At 29.6% G+C, this 20,981-nt stretch overlaps 3 protein-coding genes across 5 annotated transcripts; 1 reads left to right on the forward strand and 2 right to left on the reverse strand.

Moving 5' to 3' along the window:
• Positions 1–7,677: 7,677 nt before the first annotated feature.
• Positions 7,678–9,201, forward strand: LOC130800332 (probable transcription factor At5g61620). The gene is made up of 3 exons (XM_057663805.1): positions 7,678–8,146; positions 8,263–8,474; positions 8,567–9,201. The coding sequence occupies exons 1-3, from the start codon at positions 7,885–7,887 to the stop codon at positions 8,912–8,914; spliced, it is 822 nt and encodes a 273-aa protein (XP_057519788.1). The 5' UTR covers positions 7,678–7,884; the 3' UTR covers positions 8,915–9,201.
• Positions 9,202–11,081: 1,880 nt separating this feature from the next.
• Positions 11,082–17,369, reverse strand: LOC130800333 (protein MOTHER of FT and TFL1). Of its 3 annotated transcripts, none has more exons than XM_057663808.1 (5): positions 15,625–17,369; positions 15,266–15,375; positions 13,011–13,072; positions 12,491–12,531; positions 11,082–12,015 (listed from the first exon to the last, which is right to left on the reverse strand). In XM_057663808.1, exons 1-5 carry the CDS (start codon positions 15,626–15,628, stop codon positions 11,792–11,794), a joined length of 441 nt encoding a protein of 146 aa, XP_057519791.1. In that variant the 5' UTR covers positions 15,629–17,369; the 3' UTR covers positions 11,082–11,791. The 3 variants fall into 3 exon arrangements, with proteins under 3 accessions (XP_057519791.1, XP_057519790.1, XP_057519789.1); XM_057663807.1 differs by adding an exon at positions 14,227–14,414 and having other exon boundaries at positions 11,094–12,015; positions 15,266–17,369; XM_057663806.1 differs by lacking the exons at positions 15,266–15,375; positions 15,625–17,369 and adding an exon at positions 14,227–15,257 and having other exon boundaries at positions 11,096–12,015.
• Positions 17,289–17,918, reverse strand: LOC130800335 (diphthamide biosynthesis protein 3-like). Its single transcript, XM_057663809.1, has one exon. It carries the CDS (start codon positions 17,766–17,768, stop codon positions 17,520–17,522), a length of 249 nt encoding a protein of 82 aa, XP_057519792.1. The 5' UTR covers positions 17,769–17,918; the 3' UTR covers positions 17,289–17,519.
• Positions 17,919–20,981: the final 3,063 nt, after the last annotated feature.

Here is a 20,981-nt window from a genome sequence, read left to right on the forward strand (position 1 = left end):
GTAGTTTTTAATAACCTTAACTTGACATCTACTATAATTTTATAATACATTAGCTTGTCATCATTAGATGAATAATATTATAAACAAATATTCAATTTAGAATTTAGGAAACTAAATAATAACAAAATATTTTACACAATAATATACATAATAATCAAAAGATATTTTTCTCTCATTCTTTTGGAGATTATTTGAGTGTACACAGACCTCTTTATCATTTTCTTAAAGAGGGAATGGGTATTGTTTTTTTCTATCCATTTCTCCGTCGTACCTAAACATGTACAAAATATTGAGTTGATGATTAAAAATATGACTTACTTCATAAATTTGATTGGATCTTGTTGTATTCATTATTTTAAAAGGACAAATTATAAAGTCATCATAGTATTTGCAAAAGTCTTGGTTACTGGGATTTACCTTAAAAAACAGGGTGAAGCCCCTAAACAAAAGGAACAAAATCACGAGGAGATATTCTCGGCTTTTGTTTAACCTAAATCAACCTTAATTTGAGATCTATTTATTCAAACTTCAATGACAAATACTTTGGTCAACTCTAATTAATATAACCCGAAGAATAATTACCTTTTAAACTAGAGAGCTGATATTATATTATTGACCATTTTTTAATGTCTACCCTTTTATCTCTTTCGTTTTCATATGTGTTATAAGTTGTAGGCTTTAAGGTAGTTGCAGATTTCTCTTTCATTGAAGATCTTTTTCCTTGAACCGAGGGTTTCTTTGACTGCACTCTCCTTTATGGGTATGAGTTGCAGTCTTTTTTCCCTCCCCAGACCTGATCATAGTTTTTCTATGAACGAGATACACTAAGTATGAATGTTTTCATATGTTTTTCTTAATTATAATTTACTAATTTTAGAGTTAAATTTTCACTATGATTTTTCATCGATCTATATGTATAAACATATTTATGTAGATCTTGATAGTCTTCGTCTCTATATATATACTTTCTAATATCAAGTTATTAGAACTTTAAAAACAAATGGAAACATAAAAAAAAGTAGTTAGTTTGTCACACTTTTACTAAAATTTTAAGAACTTATTCGTCAAACCGTAAGAAATTAATAAAAACGGAAGACTTAAAAAAAAATAGTGAGAACTTTTTTTGAAACAAAATATTATAAAGTAGAGGACTTAAAATGGTGATATCTTTTTATGAAAGCCTAACAAACAAGTGAAAAGTAAAATAAATAAATTTTTATACTCTTATCAATTCATCAACTTGCATGAAAGATGCTTTCTATAATATTATACTATATCATTTATCATTTATATCTTAATATTAGAAGTAATTGTTTAGATTAGTTTAGCATAAACTTTACAGGCTTTCAACCATGACTTTATTAATGGAACTTAGATTAAGTGAGCAAGTGAAAAGAGATGGATTATAAACTGATGATTAAAGAAACAAGGATTTTATTGGTTTTAAATAGTTTAATTTGATTTGTTTGACTTTTATGATCTCTTTTACTTTTTTTTTTTTATATATTTTTCTTGTTTATCTCAACCTCTTCTTTTTGTGGTACCTCTACCCACTATAACTAATTTTTTTGAAAAAATTGCTAAAATATTATGAATGTAATAATGTGTTTGTAAAAAGAAAGTGTTAAAGTCTTCTTTTTGACTATAAATATAAGGTTAACTATATGTACTATAACAGATCACAAATTATTAGTAAAAATTAACAGGTACTAAATAGAGTAATACTTACTCTATTATACTAATATATAAGTTACTAAATAAACTTTAATGATCTTTTTTCTATATTCCTATTTTCCTTCATTATTCATTAATTCTCGTCTTGCATAATCCACGTCATTTTCAGTTTATCTTTTTTCTTTTTTAAGCTCCTCGGAGTAATAATCTTTCAATCTTTTAATTAACATATTTTTAGCCTTCTTTTCACTTGTGACTTGACCAAACCAATTACACAAATGGTTTTTTGTCATTTTATCATTATATTTGTAACTCTAAGATTTTTTTTATCTTTTCATTTTAATATAAGTATATCATACGACTTAACATAAGCATCTTAATTGCCCATATCATTTTGATTTATAGTGCGTAATGTTAGTCTAATAATATACCATTAAATTATATATTAAATCATTTTGACACATGTAAAATCTACCGTACTACTCACACATCTTTTGTGAGTTATGTTTTTTACTTCCTTATGGATATATCAAAAACATTTCTTATCGATAAATTATTTATCTTTTAACATAACATAATAACATAACATACGTACAACATCACTCAAAAAATAAACGTACAACTTGTGTTGATGATAAGGTGGACCCACCAAGTCACCCCAAACCAAGTATTGATCACATTATGGCATGGAAGTGTCTGTTTTCTTCATTCCAAAGCAAAAATCTCTTTTCTTATTCATTTTCTTCTTAAAATATTCACAATTATGCAAACTTCTTTTGTCGATAAAAAAAATATCATCTCCTTTTCAGATGTTATTATTTAATAGGTTAAGGGAGCATACATGAGTAGTGTAATGAATCAATAATTGTTGATTGGTTAAAACATATCTATGAGTTGATTTAATAGTTAAAGAACAATTCTGATAAGATTTGATTATTACAACCTATTAAATTAATTAATTTTTCACAAATTTGCTTTCATATTCTGTTCTTCATAAATTCATGTATTTTCTTCATTAAACTTTGAAACCCACGAATTTCTTCATAAACCCACGAATCTGCTCTCTCTTCATGGTACATTTTTCGATTAATTTTGTTTTTTAAGTAAATTTTTACTTTTGTTTGGAAAAAATCTTTATGTGTAGTAATTTTTTTTTTCTTATTTCATTGTAAGTCACATTGTAATTGTTCTTCATTTACATACATAAGGTAATTTTTATTGATACTAATTTTATTGTTTTTCATATTTTTAGGGTTTAGGGAGTTTTACATTATTATTTATATTTTGTATATGAGTTTGATATTTTTCAAAGTTATGTTATTAATTTGTTAATAGTTTGATTTATGTGTATTTTATTAAAAAAGTGGTTTGTTGTTGTACATATGTTTTTAATTATTAGAATTAGAATATACATATTTTTAGGGTTAAATGATTTTTTTTATAATTTATATTTTGAATATTATTTTATTTACAATGTAGTGCTTATATTGAAATATGAAGTATAGAATTAGAATATGTTTGGTTATATAGAATTAGAATATGAAGTATGAAGTATACAATGTTAATTATTCTAAGTAATTTTATTTTAGAACACAATGTAGTGCTTATATATAATTAGTATATGTATTTAGGGTTAATATATTGGTATAAATAGTATATATTTTTTAAGGGTTAAATATGTTTGGTATAAATAAGTATATATGATTATTAATTTTGTTTTGAATTTATTAATCACACTTAGGATGACAAAAGATCGTTCTTGGATGTATGGAACCATTGAATAGTCATAATTTTTTGATAGCGTATTAGAATTTTTTAGTATTGCCGTTGAACATCAAGTTAGGACGGGGGAGTTGGTTTTTATTGCCCATGTGTCAAGTGTGGCAATGTATCAAAGGTAGATAGTGTTGATATCCTTAGGGAGCACATACTTCGACGTGGGTTTAGGCCTCAATATCATGTTCGGGTTTGGCATGGTGAGGAGGGAGTTTACAAAGAGAAAAGTGTTGTTGAGGATGTCAATAATGTGGATGTCAATGAGGATGTTGTAGATCGTGTTGATGGGTATGAGACAGATGAAGAGAATGTCGATGAAGATGTAGATCGTGTTGATGAGATGATGGAGGGAGTCGAGGATGAGTTAGGAAAACCTGCAACTTACAAATAGAATAAATAGAATATGTACAAATAATTAAAAATAGAGATAAAAATAATGAAGGAGGTAAAGAGCAATAATTAAGGCAATGAACAATAACAAACGATGGTAAAAGGGACATGTTTAGTAATCTAAAACGTGGATAAGGCGCCGCCAACTGCCCCTATCCCTAGTCGGGTCTTTGGAGAGGTGAAGTTCATGCATGTCACTTTTAATCTGTTCCTGCTACGTTCTCTTAGTCTTCCTCGACTTCTCTTGCCTTTCAATATGATGCATTCAATCCTTCTTACTGGGGCGTCATGTGTCTTACTCTACACATGCCTAAACCATCTCAACCTGTTTTCCCCCATCTTTACAGAGAGATATGCAATCCTTAACTTCTCCCTGAACTTTAGATTAAAATCATATAAAATATATAAATAATAATTATTTTTAAATGTTATCTTATTTTACTCATCTTAATCCATACTTTTATTATAACTTTTGCATAGAAACTACTAGGAGTATTAATTATGTACTACTAAATTTTTTTTTAAAGTCAATAATACATTAAATTAAAGATCATATGAAAAATGAATAATAACATTAACTTTAAAATGGTTCTATGTGGTTGAAATATTTAAAGTGATAAAAGATAAAGGATAATAAAATTGAAAGTGGGGTCATGGCCATGCAAATACCTTATCTCAGATTATCCTCCAGTTCACCACTTAGATGCATCTCTTCTAAGCAAACATGGCCATTTCATTAGATTAGATTAGAATAAATAATAAAGCAGTACGATCACTCCATATAATAAAATCCCCAACTTGCAAATAAATAAATAAATACTCTACTGTCGTAATTATATACCAATTAATTAATGTACTTTCTTTATTTTTTATATATTTTTGCACTAATTCATTGGTAAGACCACTAGGTTGTCCACCGTATAATTATTCTAAAAAAAAATTAAAATTAAAAATCAAAGAAAGATTTAAAAGGGATTCTAGGATAATTAATGTTAATTGGTTAAAATTCTTTTTTTAATGGTTTTTTTAGACTTGTCTAATGGTTAGATAGTCTCATATAAGACGAGTTGATATTTTATTGTATATTAGTTGCGTTTAAGTATTTTATTTTTGTATTTTGTGATTACTTTATATAAGTGAAAAAGATAAAATTATAGAGTTAGAATAAACTTATAGATAAAATGAATAGAAATTAAATTAAAAGTAATTGATAAGATGAGAGAAAAAAGGTGAAATAGACAAGATAAATGTAGCATGGTTTTAACTTTTAATAACTACTAAAACAAAAATTGTAACAAAATAAAAAATCAAAAATCAAAAACAAAATAACAAAGAAAAAAAATGAATAAAGACAAGAACCAAATTTGTAAAGATGATATACTTCATATAACTATATTTTTTTTAAAGAAGTATCTTAATTAAAAGTTTAAGCTGATGGTTGATGCTTTAAGATATGTTATAGTATATTCTAGTACTCCTCCTCAGTCACTAGATCCCATTGGGTTAGAAGTGTGGATGCGTATAGGCGTTGAATGTTCTCATTTAAATGAGAACTGGTTGAGATTCAACCTGTAACCTCTTATCACATTGGCTTTTGATATCATGTTAAGGAACCAATTCAACCAAAAGTTTAAGCTAATGATTGAGACCCCAGGATATATTATATAATCTAACATGCCTCTTACACAAGAGTCATTTGAGCTAAAATAGTGGATGTAATACATGTTTTTTTTATATATAGTGCTAAATATTCCACTTAAATTAATGGATAAAATATATTTTTTATTAGCAAATTTGAAATTTAAAGTATATAACAACTAAATGGAAACAAAGGATGATATAAATTGATGGATAGCATCATCCATTTAGATTGATAAAATGGATTGAAATGGATTGGAAAATATATACAGAATTAAAAGATAGCACTTATTAGTTGTTACCTTTGGAACAATATTTTGCTCCTGTCTCATTTAAATTGTCTTATGCTTTATTTTCTAGAAAAAAAGCACCCACAACATTTATAATTTGATACTTACCCTTTTTTAAAACAACTTAATAATTCATTCATAAAAATGTCACCCGACATCTACAACAGACTGACAATCATTCAAATACATAACAATTTTAATGAAACAAATTTCTATATAGAAAAAATCACAATCATTATAAAAAAGATCTAACGCTAAAGCATTCTCTCTATCACATCGCTGATTGATACAACCTCTTCGTAGGGACTTTTTAGATCTTGTGTGGCTTAGAAATAGTGGTAATTTTGATACCATTGACTGTATTAACAAAACTGACACCCTTGATGACTCATATACGTTTTTACCATCGATTTGATAACAAGACTTCAAACTTTTACCATGAGAGACTTTAAAACCCAATAAATGGGTAGATCGAATCTAATAAATAGATAAAATAACTTTATAATATAGAGAGAATAAAATTTATTTGTAACTAAAAATGAAAAAGGCAAAAATAAAGAAAACGGAAGCTTACTATCAACCATAAGACTGATAATAGCAACAATAGAGGCTATTGTTTTTTTAGAGAGAAAAATTAATTTGATACTTACTTTGTCCTAAAATAATTGTACATTTATGCAAGTATTTTTATTTTAATATTTTTTAATGTTTATAGTCTCCATATATTTTTTATTGATTTTATTTTAACATTTTTATTATTTACGATTTCCCCAATCTTTCATGAATTTTATTTAACATTTCTAATGCGTGTGGTTATCACATTATATTTTTGTCACTAATTAACTTTATTTTAATAGTTCACATTTTTTTCATCAATTTTACTAGTAATAAAATAATATTTCTATCAACTACTTTATTACCACTTTCATTAGGAAGATTTTTATGTTTCTTAAAATAATAATATTCTTTATTGGCATAATTATAAAGTTAGAAAAGGATATTATCAAATATCCTTTATACTTTGATTTAACAATAAAATCAAAGCAAAATTGAAATATATATATATATATATATATATATATATATATATATATATATATATATATATATATATATATATATGAGGGATAATGGATAATTAATAATACAGTTTTTCTAACCTGGTGTATTGGTTCTAATTACAAATAATAAATTTTTTTAAATTGAATTGATATATTTTTACTAATGATTTATTACAATTTCTAATATTAGAGATTATTACAAATTATATTTTGACAAATTTACCTATTTTGTAATTATAAATCATTGGTAATAAATAAAAAATAGAAAATAAATTATGTAGATGAAATTAAAGTGAGTTATTTATATTACAAATTTTTGACAAAACTAATCTTGTTTATCTTCATTTTAATTTTAATATTTTAATATGTTATGTTCCCACATATCTTCTACTAATTTCTTTATACTCCTAATATTTTTAAATTGATTATAATCTTCACATGCTTTTATTTTATGAGAATTTCTTTAAATATCAAAGAGATATATTTTTCTTAATTTCGTAAATTTTTATAAAATAAAAAAAGGAAACGAGTAAATGATGATTAGTTTCACTTGATCCAAGACCAATAAAGGAAACAAATAATGTCATATTCTGGTGAAATATTCTAGCTTGATATGTTGATATATCTCCCTCATATAATTGGATTGTGTTGTGACATGATTTTTTTTGACTACATCAAAAACCCCAATAAAATATCCTCTAAGATAAACCCATAATTTATTGCCACGTGTTGTACCCAGGCAACGTCGACATATTCATTTCCTCTCCATACCAAAAAAAATAAAATAAATTAAAATATCGTATCTTTTTCTTTATTTACTTCCATTATTATTCACCTTATCTCACAGCCATGTTATCTTATCATGTCCCCCTAGATAACTTCCCCTATTTTTTTTTTTTTTCTGTAGAACCAATTAAAGTTGTATATAAATAAATTAATCTCCATTTGTACGGATTCTTTAATTCTGATTCCTTCAAATTACCCTCCCTCAGGTTTCATTTGCACTTACTTTCTTATTTCTCTCTCTTGTTTGGCGAAGACTTTTTGTGTGAGCTATGGCGAAGGAAGATTCTATGGTTGTTAATGGTGGTGGAGAGATTATGCTGTTTGGTGTTCGTGTGGTGGTTGATTCTATGAGGAAGAGTGTTTCTCTTAACAATCTTTCTCAGTATGAGCATCGCCTTGATTCTTCTTCGACCTACGACGTCGTTCCTTCTGCAGTTCCTGCTGTTAATGGTGGTGATTATGTATCTGCTGATGAAGCGGTGGTTACTCGTTCTTCCAACACTGGTTCTGCTAGTCGTGAGCGTAAACGAGGTATGAGACGGAAAATCTAATTGAGTTTTGTTTATGATTTAAATCGTTTTGATTTTATTGATTTTGATTTTGTTCGATTTGTTGATTTTTGATTGATTGTGCTTTTAATTGGTTAGGGATTCCATGGACGGAAGAAGAACATAAGCTGTTTTTGCTAGGATTGGAGAAGGTAGGAAAAGGAGATTGGAGAGGAATTTCTAGAAACTTTGTGAAAACAAGAACACCAACACAAGTTGCAAGTCACGCTCAAAAGTATTTCATTCGAAAGAGTAATCTCAATCGTCGAGGTCGTCGTAGATCTAGCCTATTCGATATAACTACTGATTCGGTATTCAGTCGATCTTCTCCAATTCATTTTCTGATTCTTAATTTGAGATTTAGGTTTCTGATCATTTTGTTTATTTTGATGTATTTCAAAAGGTTGCTGTTAATCAAACGAATGATGAACAAATCAGCAAAGACAAAAATGGAACCTCTCAATCTCCACCTCCACAACAACAATCATCTAATGTGAGATTCGCTGGTCAACCGCAAGAATCAAGCATATTTTCGTCACCTTCTTCTCATATCTACTCGTATAATTATGACATGAACATAATGAAACCTGCGCCAACAAGTAGCAATAGCACCAGCAGCACCAAGTCAATGGCGGATTTCGATCTCACTCTTTCTCTCTCCTTGTCATCTCCTTCATCGGATCTCACAAATCCAACACATTTTACGCAAAGGTTCAATAATGTTAAAGATAATATAATCAGTGTGGCTTAATTAATTAATTAATTAATTGATAAAATTAATAACCATCTGAATATCATCTGGAGGATGGATAAATTGTTGTGGGAAAAAAGTAGGTTTTTGGTGATGATAAGTAATTATCATTATGCTAATTAAGCTAGTTTTATCTAATTCTAATATTGAACATCTTGATGAAAAAGATTAATGTTTTAGATCATAATTTGTTTTGCTTTATTTTTTCTTGGTTTTTTGTTGTCTTTAATGGTGATGTACAGTCTGTAAAATGTGTTTCCTTGATAATCTTTTGTTTGTTTACTGGATATTATGGATCGGATGATTCTCTTTTTTCAAGGATAAATACAGTACTATCGAACAATTGACTGGTGCATAAATTATCCTCTCTGTGGATCTCAATTTTCTGTTTTTTGAAGTCTCTTATCTTTGTGATTAATCATCTTATTAATTTCTGGATAAGTTTGTAAATTTGAATTTATTTGGAAATGTCCTTGATAAGTTTGTCTCACTTTAAACAACCATTTACCTACAAATTCTATAACTTCAAACCCAATGCTCGAACAAATTACACATAAGTTGACGATGGATCAAAAATCCAAGGTTACAATTCTAAGGATTTGCATGCGAATTTCCAATTAATTTAGAATATATTATTAAGCATTTGCTTGCCAAATTCCAAAGAATTTAAAAGGTTTATTTTTTATATACTCCTAAAAATAAAATTATAACATAAATATGGAGTATTAAAATGAACGGCTGTCCATATTTTGTTTTTTCTACAAAAAAATCTTGCGTAAATTGGCCTATTTTTCAAGTTGGATAGACTAAATAATATGAGTGTAGCACAAATTTCGGGTGAGACCCTCTTATGGTCTTACTTATGAGATGCATTTCATTTGGTTGATTCAATTATTTTTAACCAATTTTAAGAGGTTAATTCCAAGACTTAACAATCAATTTCAATACTCAAAAAATTAATTTCAAGACTTTTGCATTGATATTTTAAGTCATAAAAGTTGACAATTTTAAGATTAAAAGTCTAATTCTAAATCTTATAAAATCAATTTCTAGGCATGAAATTCACATTCTAACTTTAAAGTGATATGACTTAAACATTGAAATTGATACAAAAATTTAAATCTTAATTAACATTTTAAGTTTAAGTTTTAAAATCAGCCTTTAAAATCTTAAAATTAATATGTCAAAATAAAAAAATAATGATTTAATTACATAGCTTAAGCCATCTCATAAGATACTAATATATTTCAAAATGAAAAGTAGAAGTAATACTCGAAGAAGTATTAAACATGTAAATGAACTCAATTATCCAATGCATGTAGGGGGGCTATGCATTGATTGGATAACAAGGAGGATTGAAAAAAATGTTGGCCTATTGCAGGCCGTATTTATATACGACATAGGTCAATGGCTGTGACTTAGGTTACCAATAATTTCCTTGAACCGCTCAATTACTTGTAGCAACTCGTTGGTGCAAATTTACATCTAAGGAACTACTACCGTCCTACGAACAATGAAACTCTTAGCATACTAAAATATTAATTTTTATTTCATTTTTTTTAAGCCCGCTTGAATTGAATGTAAATATTTAAAGGAATAAATAAAAGTAAAATAGGAAAATAAAGTTAGTTTAATAGATAATTAAAAAAATTTGATTGTTAGAGAGATGAAAGAATTGGTTAAAACATAGTGATAACGGATAAAATAACAATTAATTCCCTCATTTTTGGTTATAAATTTAAACTCCGGGAGGATGCAGAAAATTTTTTCCTTCAAATAGGGGAAATCATCCTCCTTTTTATTTATCTTTTTTTTTTTTACTCTCGTTCTTTCTCTTTCACAATTATTTTAATTACGTTATTAACATCTTGAATTAGCTTTGTTTCATTAGTTTGACCTTTTACCATCTTAAATATTTACATTCACTCAAATCGAACCCTTAGTGGGAATAAAAACTATTAATTGACTTGATAGTGGAAAATCTTTCTTTTCACCTCTATAATACATGTTCCATTCTTATCAGTTATAGGCAAATTAATTCCACTTCTCTTTTACATGTAAGAAATTGTCATTATTAGTGTAGAAATGACTTATTGCATGGATCTTCTTGTGTTGGTTCTTAAATGAAGCCACAAGTAACAAAAAAACAAATTCATTTTAGAACTATGCACGTATTTCAGAATAAAAAAATATTTATTATTAATATCTATTTTTTTGAAAAAATAATCCCTTTTCTCATTTGGACCCTTTTCTATTTGTTGGGTGAAGTTATGTTAATGTCAGTACATCAAATGGGCCTTTTTAAGATAAAATTTGATTATAAGACTTATCATGGGTCAAGGCAACTTGGCATGGGCTATGACATCCCATTTTTTAGCAAGTCTAGTATGAGAATAACTTATTATAAGACAGATTCATATAATTACTTTATTTTTCTAATTAACATAGAGATTATAAATAATCACTTTAAAGATACACTAAAAAGTAATCACTTTAAAATAATAAAAAAATCACTTTAAAGATACACTAAAAAGTAATCACTTTAAAATAATAAATAATCACTTTAAGGTTATAGGTTATTACTTTAAAATAGCAAGTATATATATCATTCAAATAAAAATAATTTCACTATAAAACCGTCTCATTTGTGTAACCTTTTACTCACTTCCATATCAAGAGATAAATGTCTTTCTACACATTATTACAGGTTAAAAACCACACTTCCAATAAAAGTATCACATTATTCAAATCACATAGATGAAAAAAGCTTTAACTTTTTTTTTTTTTTTGAAATTATCACAACAGACTGGTTTGCATATAACTTGATACAAAATATGCATAAATGAGCAAGAGATACGGATGGTATGAAATAAGGTCCTATAGTTTCTTATTAGCCGGCTCTTTCTGAGCATTGAAGTAGACGATGGCGACAGGGAGGCCAAGACCATGTCTAGCAGCAAAGAAGCGAGTATTAAAATGAGCTCGAGCTGTTGGTGGCTCTACGGATGTTCCCAATTCTTGCTTTTGCTCGAACAGCACCAATATGTATCTGTGTATTCCCACTGGTGGCCTCGGTCCAACATATGATATCACTTCTTTTCCTGCACCCTCGACAATTTTTTTGGTTAGTCTTAAATAGACTTGTCCAACAGATTAGAGGTCCGTTGAGGTTTCTTACGACCCTTCATCGAATGAGTCTTAAAGAAAATAGACTTTAAAATGTGAACTTCACATCGTCCCTTTATCAAAAGGGATAAAGCGGGCTGAAAGGCAATCGATGACAAGTTTAAAAGGGCCGTTACTAAATTTTTTGCAATTTTCATTTAGACCTAGCCCGGCCTGTATCAACCATATATATTGTATTGGCCAATAGTCTGAAATCCGTTCTTTCTAAGGTTTTTTGAGGGAAAAGGTCGTATGTTACTGTTTTGAAATTGACTCTTATGCAATGTTCACCGGAATTTTTTGTTAAATATTTCCAGTTACAAATTATACACGAGAGATTGGCAAGATCATTTTGCAAGTAAAAGATTTGGAGGAAGTGCTTTAGTAAGATATAATAGAAGTAAAAATTACCACAAGACGGACTTGAACCACCGGGAATATCAGCAACAATCCTGAAAATTAATTTCGTTGAAATCTAATCAATGATAATTGACATATCAATCTATAATCAAACTACAAGGTACAATAAAAGAGTCGTTCACAAACGAATGCGTAATGAAGTAATTGTGGTGTGAATACACATAAAAACGATAATTACTCATGTAAAACATGGTTTTGTACATTACTGCAAAATATGATGTATATAACCATTTTGTGAACTTACTGTAAAGGTTCTCATGTTTACCGAGACCAAAAATTTAATCCAAGACAGTAAAATACGTCTGCGTTAGAGGCAAAAGCCGTTTCATAACTATTACCTCAATTGTGACCGAAACCGCATTTTTAAACTATGCATGAACTCGATGTTCTAGCCGGTTGCAAGTATTATCTAATTAAAGAACATCATATATAATCGTTGGTATATAATTCTGATTTCAGGTAGGATTTCAGTTAATATTTAATTAGTGCAGTACGTTAAACAAATACTTACCAATGGACCCACTCTCGCATGGAGGGTTCGCTGGGGCTGGGAGCATCAGGATCTGTCATCACCTGCATGTTCAAATATGGTGTCCCTATTACTTATTATATATTGTACATCATCAATATACATATCTTGTCATTCCCATGATCATAAAAATTTTCATTACCCTCCCACTTTATGAAAAAATGAGATTATCGAGCGATAACAAGCATGACCATTAAAACTTGTCATGAGATATTTCTACAAAAATTATGCTAACTTTTCATTACCATTCACACCATTCAATACTGAATGCCAAATAGACCATTAATGCAAAAGATCATTAACGCTTAAATTTGTTTCTTTTGGTTTTTATTTTTGAAGTTAAAGCCTCATGGAATAAAGACAAAGTACTTGAATTAATCGAAAATTCCTTCAAAGGGTGTTGAAAGAAGATAATTTCAAGCAATGATTATGAATTATATTACTAACTCCACATATGATAATACGTTCTATTAAGTGCATTAATTTCTCGACTATTTAAGGATAAAATAGCAATCACAAATCCAAAAACATATATTGCTATATAAATGATAAATACTATATTTTAATTATTAAATCGGAGCTAAATCGTGAATTATCGCATTAGTCATATACTTCTCCTGTACTTCAGCACATGCATCCCATTTGTTTGTTGGCATCATATATTTACCAAACACTTCTAATTTATATAATCCAATTAGATTTTATTTGATTGATTCGTGTCGATATATTTGATTGATTCGTGTCGATATAAATCATATTCAAGTGTGCAATATTCGGATCAGAGAGAATAACAAGCAACACCACATGCATGCAGCTATAGACGGTAATTAAGGGTCCAAGGGAAAGCCATGGAAATAAAAAGGAGCTATTTCATATAGGAATCAAGGCGAAGGCCATAGTAGAGTAGATCTTTGGCAAAATAACTTATTAAGCAATTTTAGCTTATTTTGATTCATAGAGGGTTGGGTGGTTAAACCATCCAACACTGATGTTTAGTAAATTAGTCGGTAGAAATAGCTGTTTTTGAACAAGCTGCTTATAGCAGCGGGTCCAAAAATGATTTGGTCAAACCAATCAATAAATCAACTATTTAAATCAGTCAATATAATCAGCTACCAGCTGTTTGCCAAACACCCCACAATAGGGTTATATCCGATCCCTGCTAAAAATGCAATGTAAAAAGGAGAAAGAGATGAACCAAAGTATAGAAGACATCAGGATGACCACCAATGGAAAGGCGAGGAGGAAGAACAGCAAGAGAAGGCTTAATAGTGCAGCCATTGGTAACATGTTTAGCATCAAAGTAAACAGACATGCTAACACTGGGCACGAACAAGTCAACCACATCTCCGATCACTCTTCCGACTACTAATGGATCCACTGAAGCTGCCATTTTTGTTTAACACAAACAAAGAGGGCAAGTATATATACGATGAGGTTAGGATTTCGGAAAAGAACATACTCATTATTATTGTGCATGGAATCAAGTGCATGAGAAGAAATCTTTAGTGATATGCAATGTACACCACGTGTTGAGGTGAAACTATGAGCTAAACCACTGTCATTTTTATTTGTATGTGACAAATGGCAATCATGAGCCCCTTGGTTTCATTTCTCCCTCAATTTCCAAGACAGATTTGAGATTTTTGGATTTGGTGGGACGGCTCTAAGTGTATACTTTTGATCGTATATGACCCTAATATAAATATTAAAAAAATAATTAATAAACATGACATCAAAAATTTTGGTTCTTTATGGTTTTGCTCTGCCAAGATTTGGCCGAATGTCATCACAATCACACAGCTTAGCAATCTTTCTATGTTTTAGTCGATGTTACTTGAAATCGGGTATAATGTCAGATATTAGTATGTGGCCAAGTGTCAGATATATCTAATATTTAATTTTACGCCTAAAAGGAAGGGTCTAAGTTCCATACTAATGTCCGATCATCAAGGATCGGACACGGATACGTAAAGTAAATTGAAGAGTCTACATAAATTAGGTTTTAGTTACGGTAAAATCACCTCTTATAAGTTTTCCTGGAAGTGCAAACCAATCAAGAGAAAGCTATCTTAGAATTAGAGGGATGGTAATCACAAGTTAAAACAGATATAATGCTACTAAATTTGCAACACTAACAAAATGATCTATTATAAACGGAGGGAGTAATGTATAGAGCAAAAGGTAAAAAAAACATTAATGATAAGTGATTGTTACATCAGACAAAAGTGTAATACCTCTTTCTCCTTGGAGTTAGTTGTGAATCTTCTTATGCCAATTAGCATGCTTCTCAAGACAAGCCAATTTCCAAGGAATCCTTCTAAGACATGCTTGAGACTTGACACATCTGCAGCCAATATAGCAAAAACAAGGTCACATTGTCTCGTATTGGCCGAGTCGTAAACTTTTTCGAATTTACTGAATCAATACCACCCGTATCATAAAGATGCAAAAAAAAAAAAAAAGTTTTAGCGATTTAGAAGTTTAATTTTGACCGATACAGTACTACAACCGGATCATTGTAACTGTAATGCAGTCACTATGTTCCAATTCCCCCAATTCCCAACTCTTTATTTCTACTTAACAGTATACCTACCCATTTATGAAGCTCAAATTACTCTTTGATCAATGCTTAACATAACTAGAGATTTGTAGCTCACTGAAGAAGGCTCCTTCGAGGGACCCATTGTTTGATCTTGTTTTTGCCCTTCTTCAGTTATGAAGTCAGAACTCGAATTCTCAGTTCAATTTCTTCACTCCATCTGCATTATGAATAATATACATTCCATATACTGATCTGCTTCCAAAAGCTCCTTTCCTATTAAGTAGAACAGATTCTTTTCATGAATTACTCATCCTCCAACTTATTCAAATGCCTTCATCAAAGATCCTTAGCTTTTTTGCAATTGTCATGTGGTAGATCCTCATAAGCACTCTGCAGACAGAACAGTTTCCTCTCGAAGGCATCTGTTTCAGACTTTCAGTAAGAACAAATTCTTCCTGACCTCCCTCTATGACTTTGAAAAGCAACTCTTCATTCATCTCCAGAAATTTTCAGGTCATTGTTGCCAGAGCCATCACATATCGAACTTGCATAAGCCTCAAGTGCATCTAGCAATTCCTCGTCATCAACCCTAGTGATTGACTACACAACACACCAACTTCCCACTGCTTATCAAATATCTGCTGTTCCAATCTGGAATAGATTTCTCAGACAACTTGGAATGCCTCCAGAAGTATCTCAAACTAGTCTACAAGGAAGAATTCTTATCTTTGAGATGTTGTATACACTTTCCCAATATGAAAACTTTAAACTGGACCTTTGCAGCAATACTTAGTTCTTCAAACGACACTCACATGGTAACCTGCCTCTTGTAGAAGATGAATCAGATCTTCCAAATATCCTTCAATTAGTACTTAAACCAGGGAAAAAGCTATAATGAGAACCCAAAACTCCTAATTGAACAAATGGGGTTAGGCTGACTGTCACTATAATGAGAACCCAAAAAAACCACAAAAAAAATGACAGCAGAAGAACAAGGCTCAAAACTCCTAATAGAACAGGAAAAGAAAAAAGAAAGTAAAAGTAACCTAATACCCAGAAAGACCATAGAGAACTAGTGATCTGTCATGTATGACAGGGATGCTATCTAGTTTTTCCAGAAGACAACATTACCATCTCACTATAGGCATAAGGAAAGATGTAACAAAAAAGAGAGCACTCAAAAAGGTCAGGTAACTATTAATTCTAAACCCATGTATGAGGCCAACAAACCAAAACCAATATGATGATCACATAGCTCAATGGAGACTACAGCAGATAACAGCCGCAAGTGCAACAACAGCCTTTTGCAATTCTGGGATTCAAATGTTTCAATGATGACAGAGCACAAGAAGTAATTTCAGGGTGTTAAAAACAAGCTGCGTTGCTGCCAAAGCGCCGCCCTGCATCATAAATAAACTTGAAATACCAAGAATTTTTTCTGATGCATCTCTAACAGATGAAGTTAACTGATATGAATGTTCAAATTCAGCCTCTATCACATGATTGACACCACAATTGACCTAATTGTTTATACAATAGCATCTGCTACCCAGGTAATTTACATAGACTATATACAAATAGTATAACACTCTAATCTGAGCTATGATGCGAAAGAAATATCTTTTAATCAATTAGAATTGGAAAGAAGTGTGTACAACAACATGAGGATCATAGGAGAACCAAGATCAGAATAGAAATTAGCATAACAATTAGAAGATTAAACATTAATAAAAACTTTTTATAGAATAGAAAATTCCAAAATAGAACATTCTCTTCAATAATCCAACTCATAAAACTACATCAAAAAACCTAGAACGGATCAGGATACAAAAATTCATTCAAATGAAAACCAAATCCCTAAAAAGTTAATAATACAAACATAAAAGACTTCAAATAACATCAATTAAACGTAAAACGATTTTCATTACTAATTGGTGTTAAAATCTTCAAGCAACGCTGATAGGTTGCTGTTTAGGAGGCTGAAATTTAGAATTATTCTTATTATCAGCAAAATCTTCGAGATTGTAAATGACGGTAATATAAAGAGTACAACTAGGGCAACGAGCAATCTCTTCACCAAGACGAAGATCATCCTTTGTGATTTGAAAAAGATCGCCGCATGGACATGGATATGTATATGCTTGGAGTTCTTCGTTCCATTCCATGTCTTCAATTTCAACTTCGTCATACGACATCTTTTATTCTTCTTGCTCTTTTCTTTCTACTTGTTTGTTTATCAAGATAAAGATTGGAGAGAAATCAGTATTGATGATTTCCCCCAAATTGATTGAGAACGAATAGATAGCGTACAATTGCAGAATTGGGAATTAGGGCTTTAAAAAAGAGGGTGCGTGTAGGGGTTCTACAAGTTGTTATTGTCTTTTGTATATAAATAGGAATTAGTTACAACAAGAGATAAGTAGATATAAGTTTGTATTTATTTCTTTCAATGTAATAGATAACATTTTTTCTTTCTTTTGTTTTCTGTTCTTTCTCTTTTTCTTTTTTTTTTTTCTCTTCTTCCATATTTATGCTTCTTCCTCTTCTTTTAATGGAGGATGGCAAATTTTAATCTGTCGACAGTTTATATCAAGCTGATATTCTAATGATTGTTTGTTATGCCAAATCAGCACAAGTTGTTATTGTCTTTTGTATATAAATGGGAATTAGTTTCAACTAGAGATAAGTAGATATAAGCTTGTATTCATTTCTTTCAACGTAATACACATAATAGATAATACTTTTTCTTTTTTTTTATTATTATTTTTTTTAGTTCTTTATCTTTTTCTTTCTTTTCTCTTCTTCCATATTTATGCTTCTTCCTCTTCTTTTAATGGAGGATGGCAAATTTTAACCTGTCGACAGTTTATATCAAGCTGATATTCTGATGATTATTTGTTATGCCAAATCAGCACAAGTTGTTATTGTCTTTTGTATATAAATGGGAATTAGTTTCAACTAGAGATAAGTAAATATAAGCTTGTATTCATTTCTTTCAACGTAATACACATAATAGATAATACTTTTTCTTTTTTTTATTATTATTATTTTTAATCTGTTCTTTATCTTTTTCTTTCATTTCTCTTCTTATTTATGCTTCTTCCTCTTCTTTTAATGGAGGATGGCAAATTTTAACCTGTCGACAGTTTATATCAAGCTGATATTCTGATGATTATTTGTTATGCCATATCAGCACAACTTGTTATTGTCTTTTGTATATAAATAGGAATTAGTTTCAACTAGAGATAAGTAGATATAAGCTTGTATTCATTTCTTTCAATGTAACACATAATAGGTAATACTTTTTCTTTCTTTTCTTTTCTGTTCTCTCTCTTCTTCTTTCTTTTCTCTTCTTCCATATTTATGCTTCTTCCTCTTCCTTCAATGGAGGATGGAAAATTTTAACATGGTATCATAGCAAATTAATTTACTCGGTGAAGCTGTTGTATCATCTAGGGCTTCCAATCCCTTACATTCAAGTGATCTCTACCTTTTATTTTATTATCTAAATAAAGAATCCCTAATCCCTTTAAATTGCTCCCCTTCCTTTCCCTCCATTTACTTTCATATAAACAAACTCTTACATTATGTTTTAATAGTAATTTATGAGACTAATGAAAGGAAGGGAAAAAAGGAGAAGGATAAAAAGGGAGAGTGCATCTTATTTGTTTAAAAGACAAGAGATGGAAAAAAAAAGAAAAAATAAGTGTTTTCCTCTAAATCTTATTACTTAAGGAGAGATTATATTCTTAACAAAACATTTTATATTTTCACTCTAAACTCTTCATCTTCAAATTTCTTACCTCTTATTTTATTATTCAAATAAAAAATCTCTCATTTCTCTAAATTTATCCCCCTTTGTTCCCTCTATTATTTCTATTCTAACACATTTTTAAAATCGAATCCCTATAATTGATTAAGCTTTTATGAACCTTCCTAGTAGATTAGTCTAGACGCCTTTTTAGAAAAAAAGGGGTGAGTGGCCTTGTATTTTCTTTCTTACAAGATGGGAGATGATGACCTGGGAAAAATAGTAAGGAAAGTTCATTCTATATACTTTCTCTGTTTTAAAATACTTACATTAAATATATTTTTCGCAATCTAATGCGTTTGTCGGATTGTTTATATTTACAGTTATATATAACTAAAAATTATAACAATTTGATATTATGAAAATATGCAACGGGTTGAATAAAAATAAAATAAGATCTCACTTGACTATGTTTTTTCTCGTATAATAGCCGAAATATGTAAATTATCATAAATGATGAATAGTGCAAAAATTAATTTGGTGCAAGTAACATTAGTTACGATGATCGATAAATTAAAGATTGTTGTGCATACTTTTTAAGTTATTTTAGATGTTGTTCGTCCCATTGCCATATGGTTTTGAGATGAAATCTCAAGACTTATGAAGTGTGTACACCTCGTGTCTTTCCGATTTAGCTTGTCTTGTATGAAACCATCTCATCACCATGAGACGAATCCATATAATTAACCCATTTTTAAAATAATCACTTTAAGAATGATCACTTTAAGTTATAAGTCATCACTTTAAGACTATAAAAAGTGACCCCTTTAAAATTGTAAGTCATCGCTTTACGATTAAAAGTGATCACTTTAAGACTATAAAAAGCGATCCCTTTAAAATTGTATGTGATCGCTTTACGGTTATAAGTGATCACTTTAAGACTATAAAAAGCGACCCCTTTAAAATTATATGTGATCATTTTAAGGTTATAAATAATCACTTTATAATAATAAATGTACAGTGAGTCAATCCAATAATAATAGTTTCATCATAAGATCGTGTTATTTGAATATTTGTGTTTTGGGATTATATGTAGATATTACATTAAAACATGAACTATATGTACAAAATAAAATCACTGTAGCCAGATAGCGCTGTATTACGTGAAGTGGCCGGCCAAGTGTTTATGAAAGATTGTTCTTTTAAATATAAAGTCAACATGTTAGTCTAATGGTAAAATAATTGTCTATAAATAAGAAGCATATGACCATTATTACATGAATCATTTCAAAAAACTAAGAGAACAAGCAAAATGGTTGGAGCGAAAGAAGCTAATTTAAGCGAGTATGAAGGGCTAAGCATAGAAGGCGACACAGAATGTTTAATAATGTTAACAATCTCAAGTGCAATACTGAGCCTTATGCCATGGTTATCATCATATTCATAAGGATCAAATTTGTTCCTCATCCTAGTTATGGTTGAAGCTTTATCTTCCTTTTTATCTCTGGACATGCTTAAATCCTCCATTTTCAATCCTTTTCTTACTTTCCTTTCCTTTGCCTCTATTCTTCTTGCTTTGAATCTCCTCTTCTATTGTATTCTATTCGTCAAATATGTTTAAATTATAATGCTTTAATATTACCATCATATATATACT

The sequence above is a fragment of the Amaranthus tricolor genome, chromosome 14 (genome assembly GCF_026212465.1).
Source record: "Amaranthus tricolor cultivar Red isolate AtriRed21 chromosome 14, ASM2621246v1, whole genome shotgun sequence".
NCBI classification, from domain to species: Eukaryota; Viridiplantae; Streptophyta; class Magnoliopsida; order Caryophyllales; family Amaranthaceae; genus Amaranthus; species Amaranthus tricolor.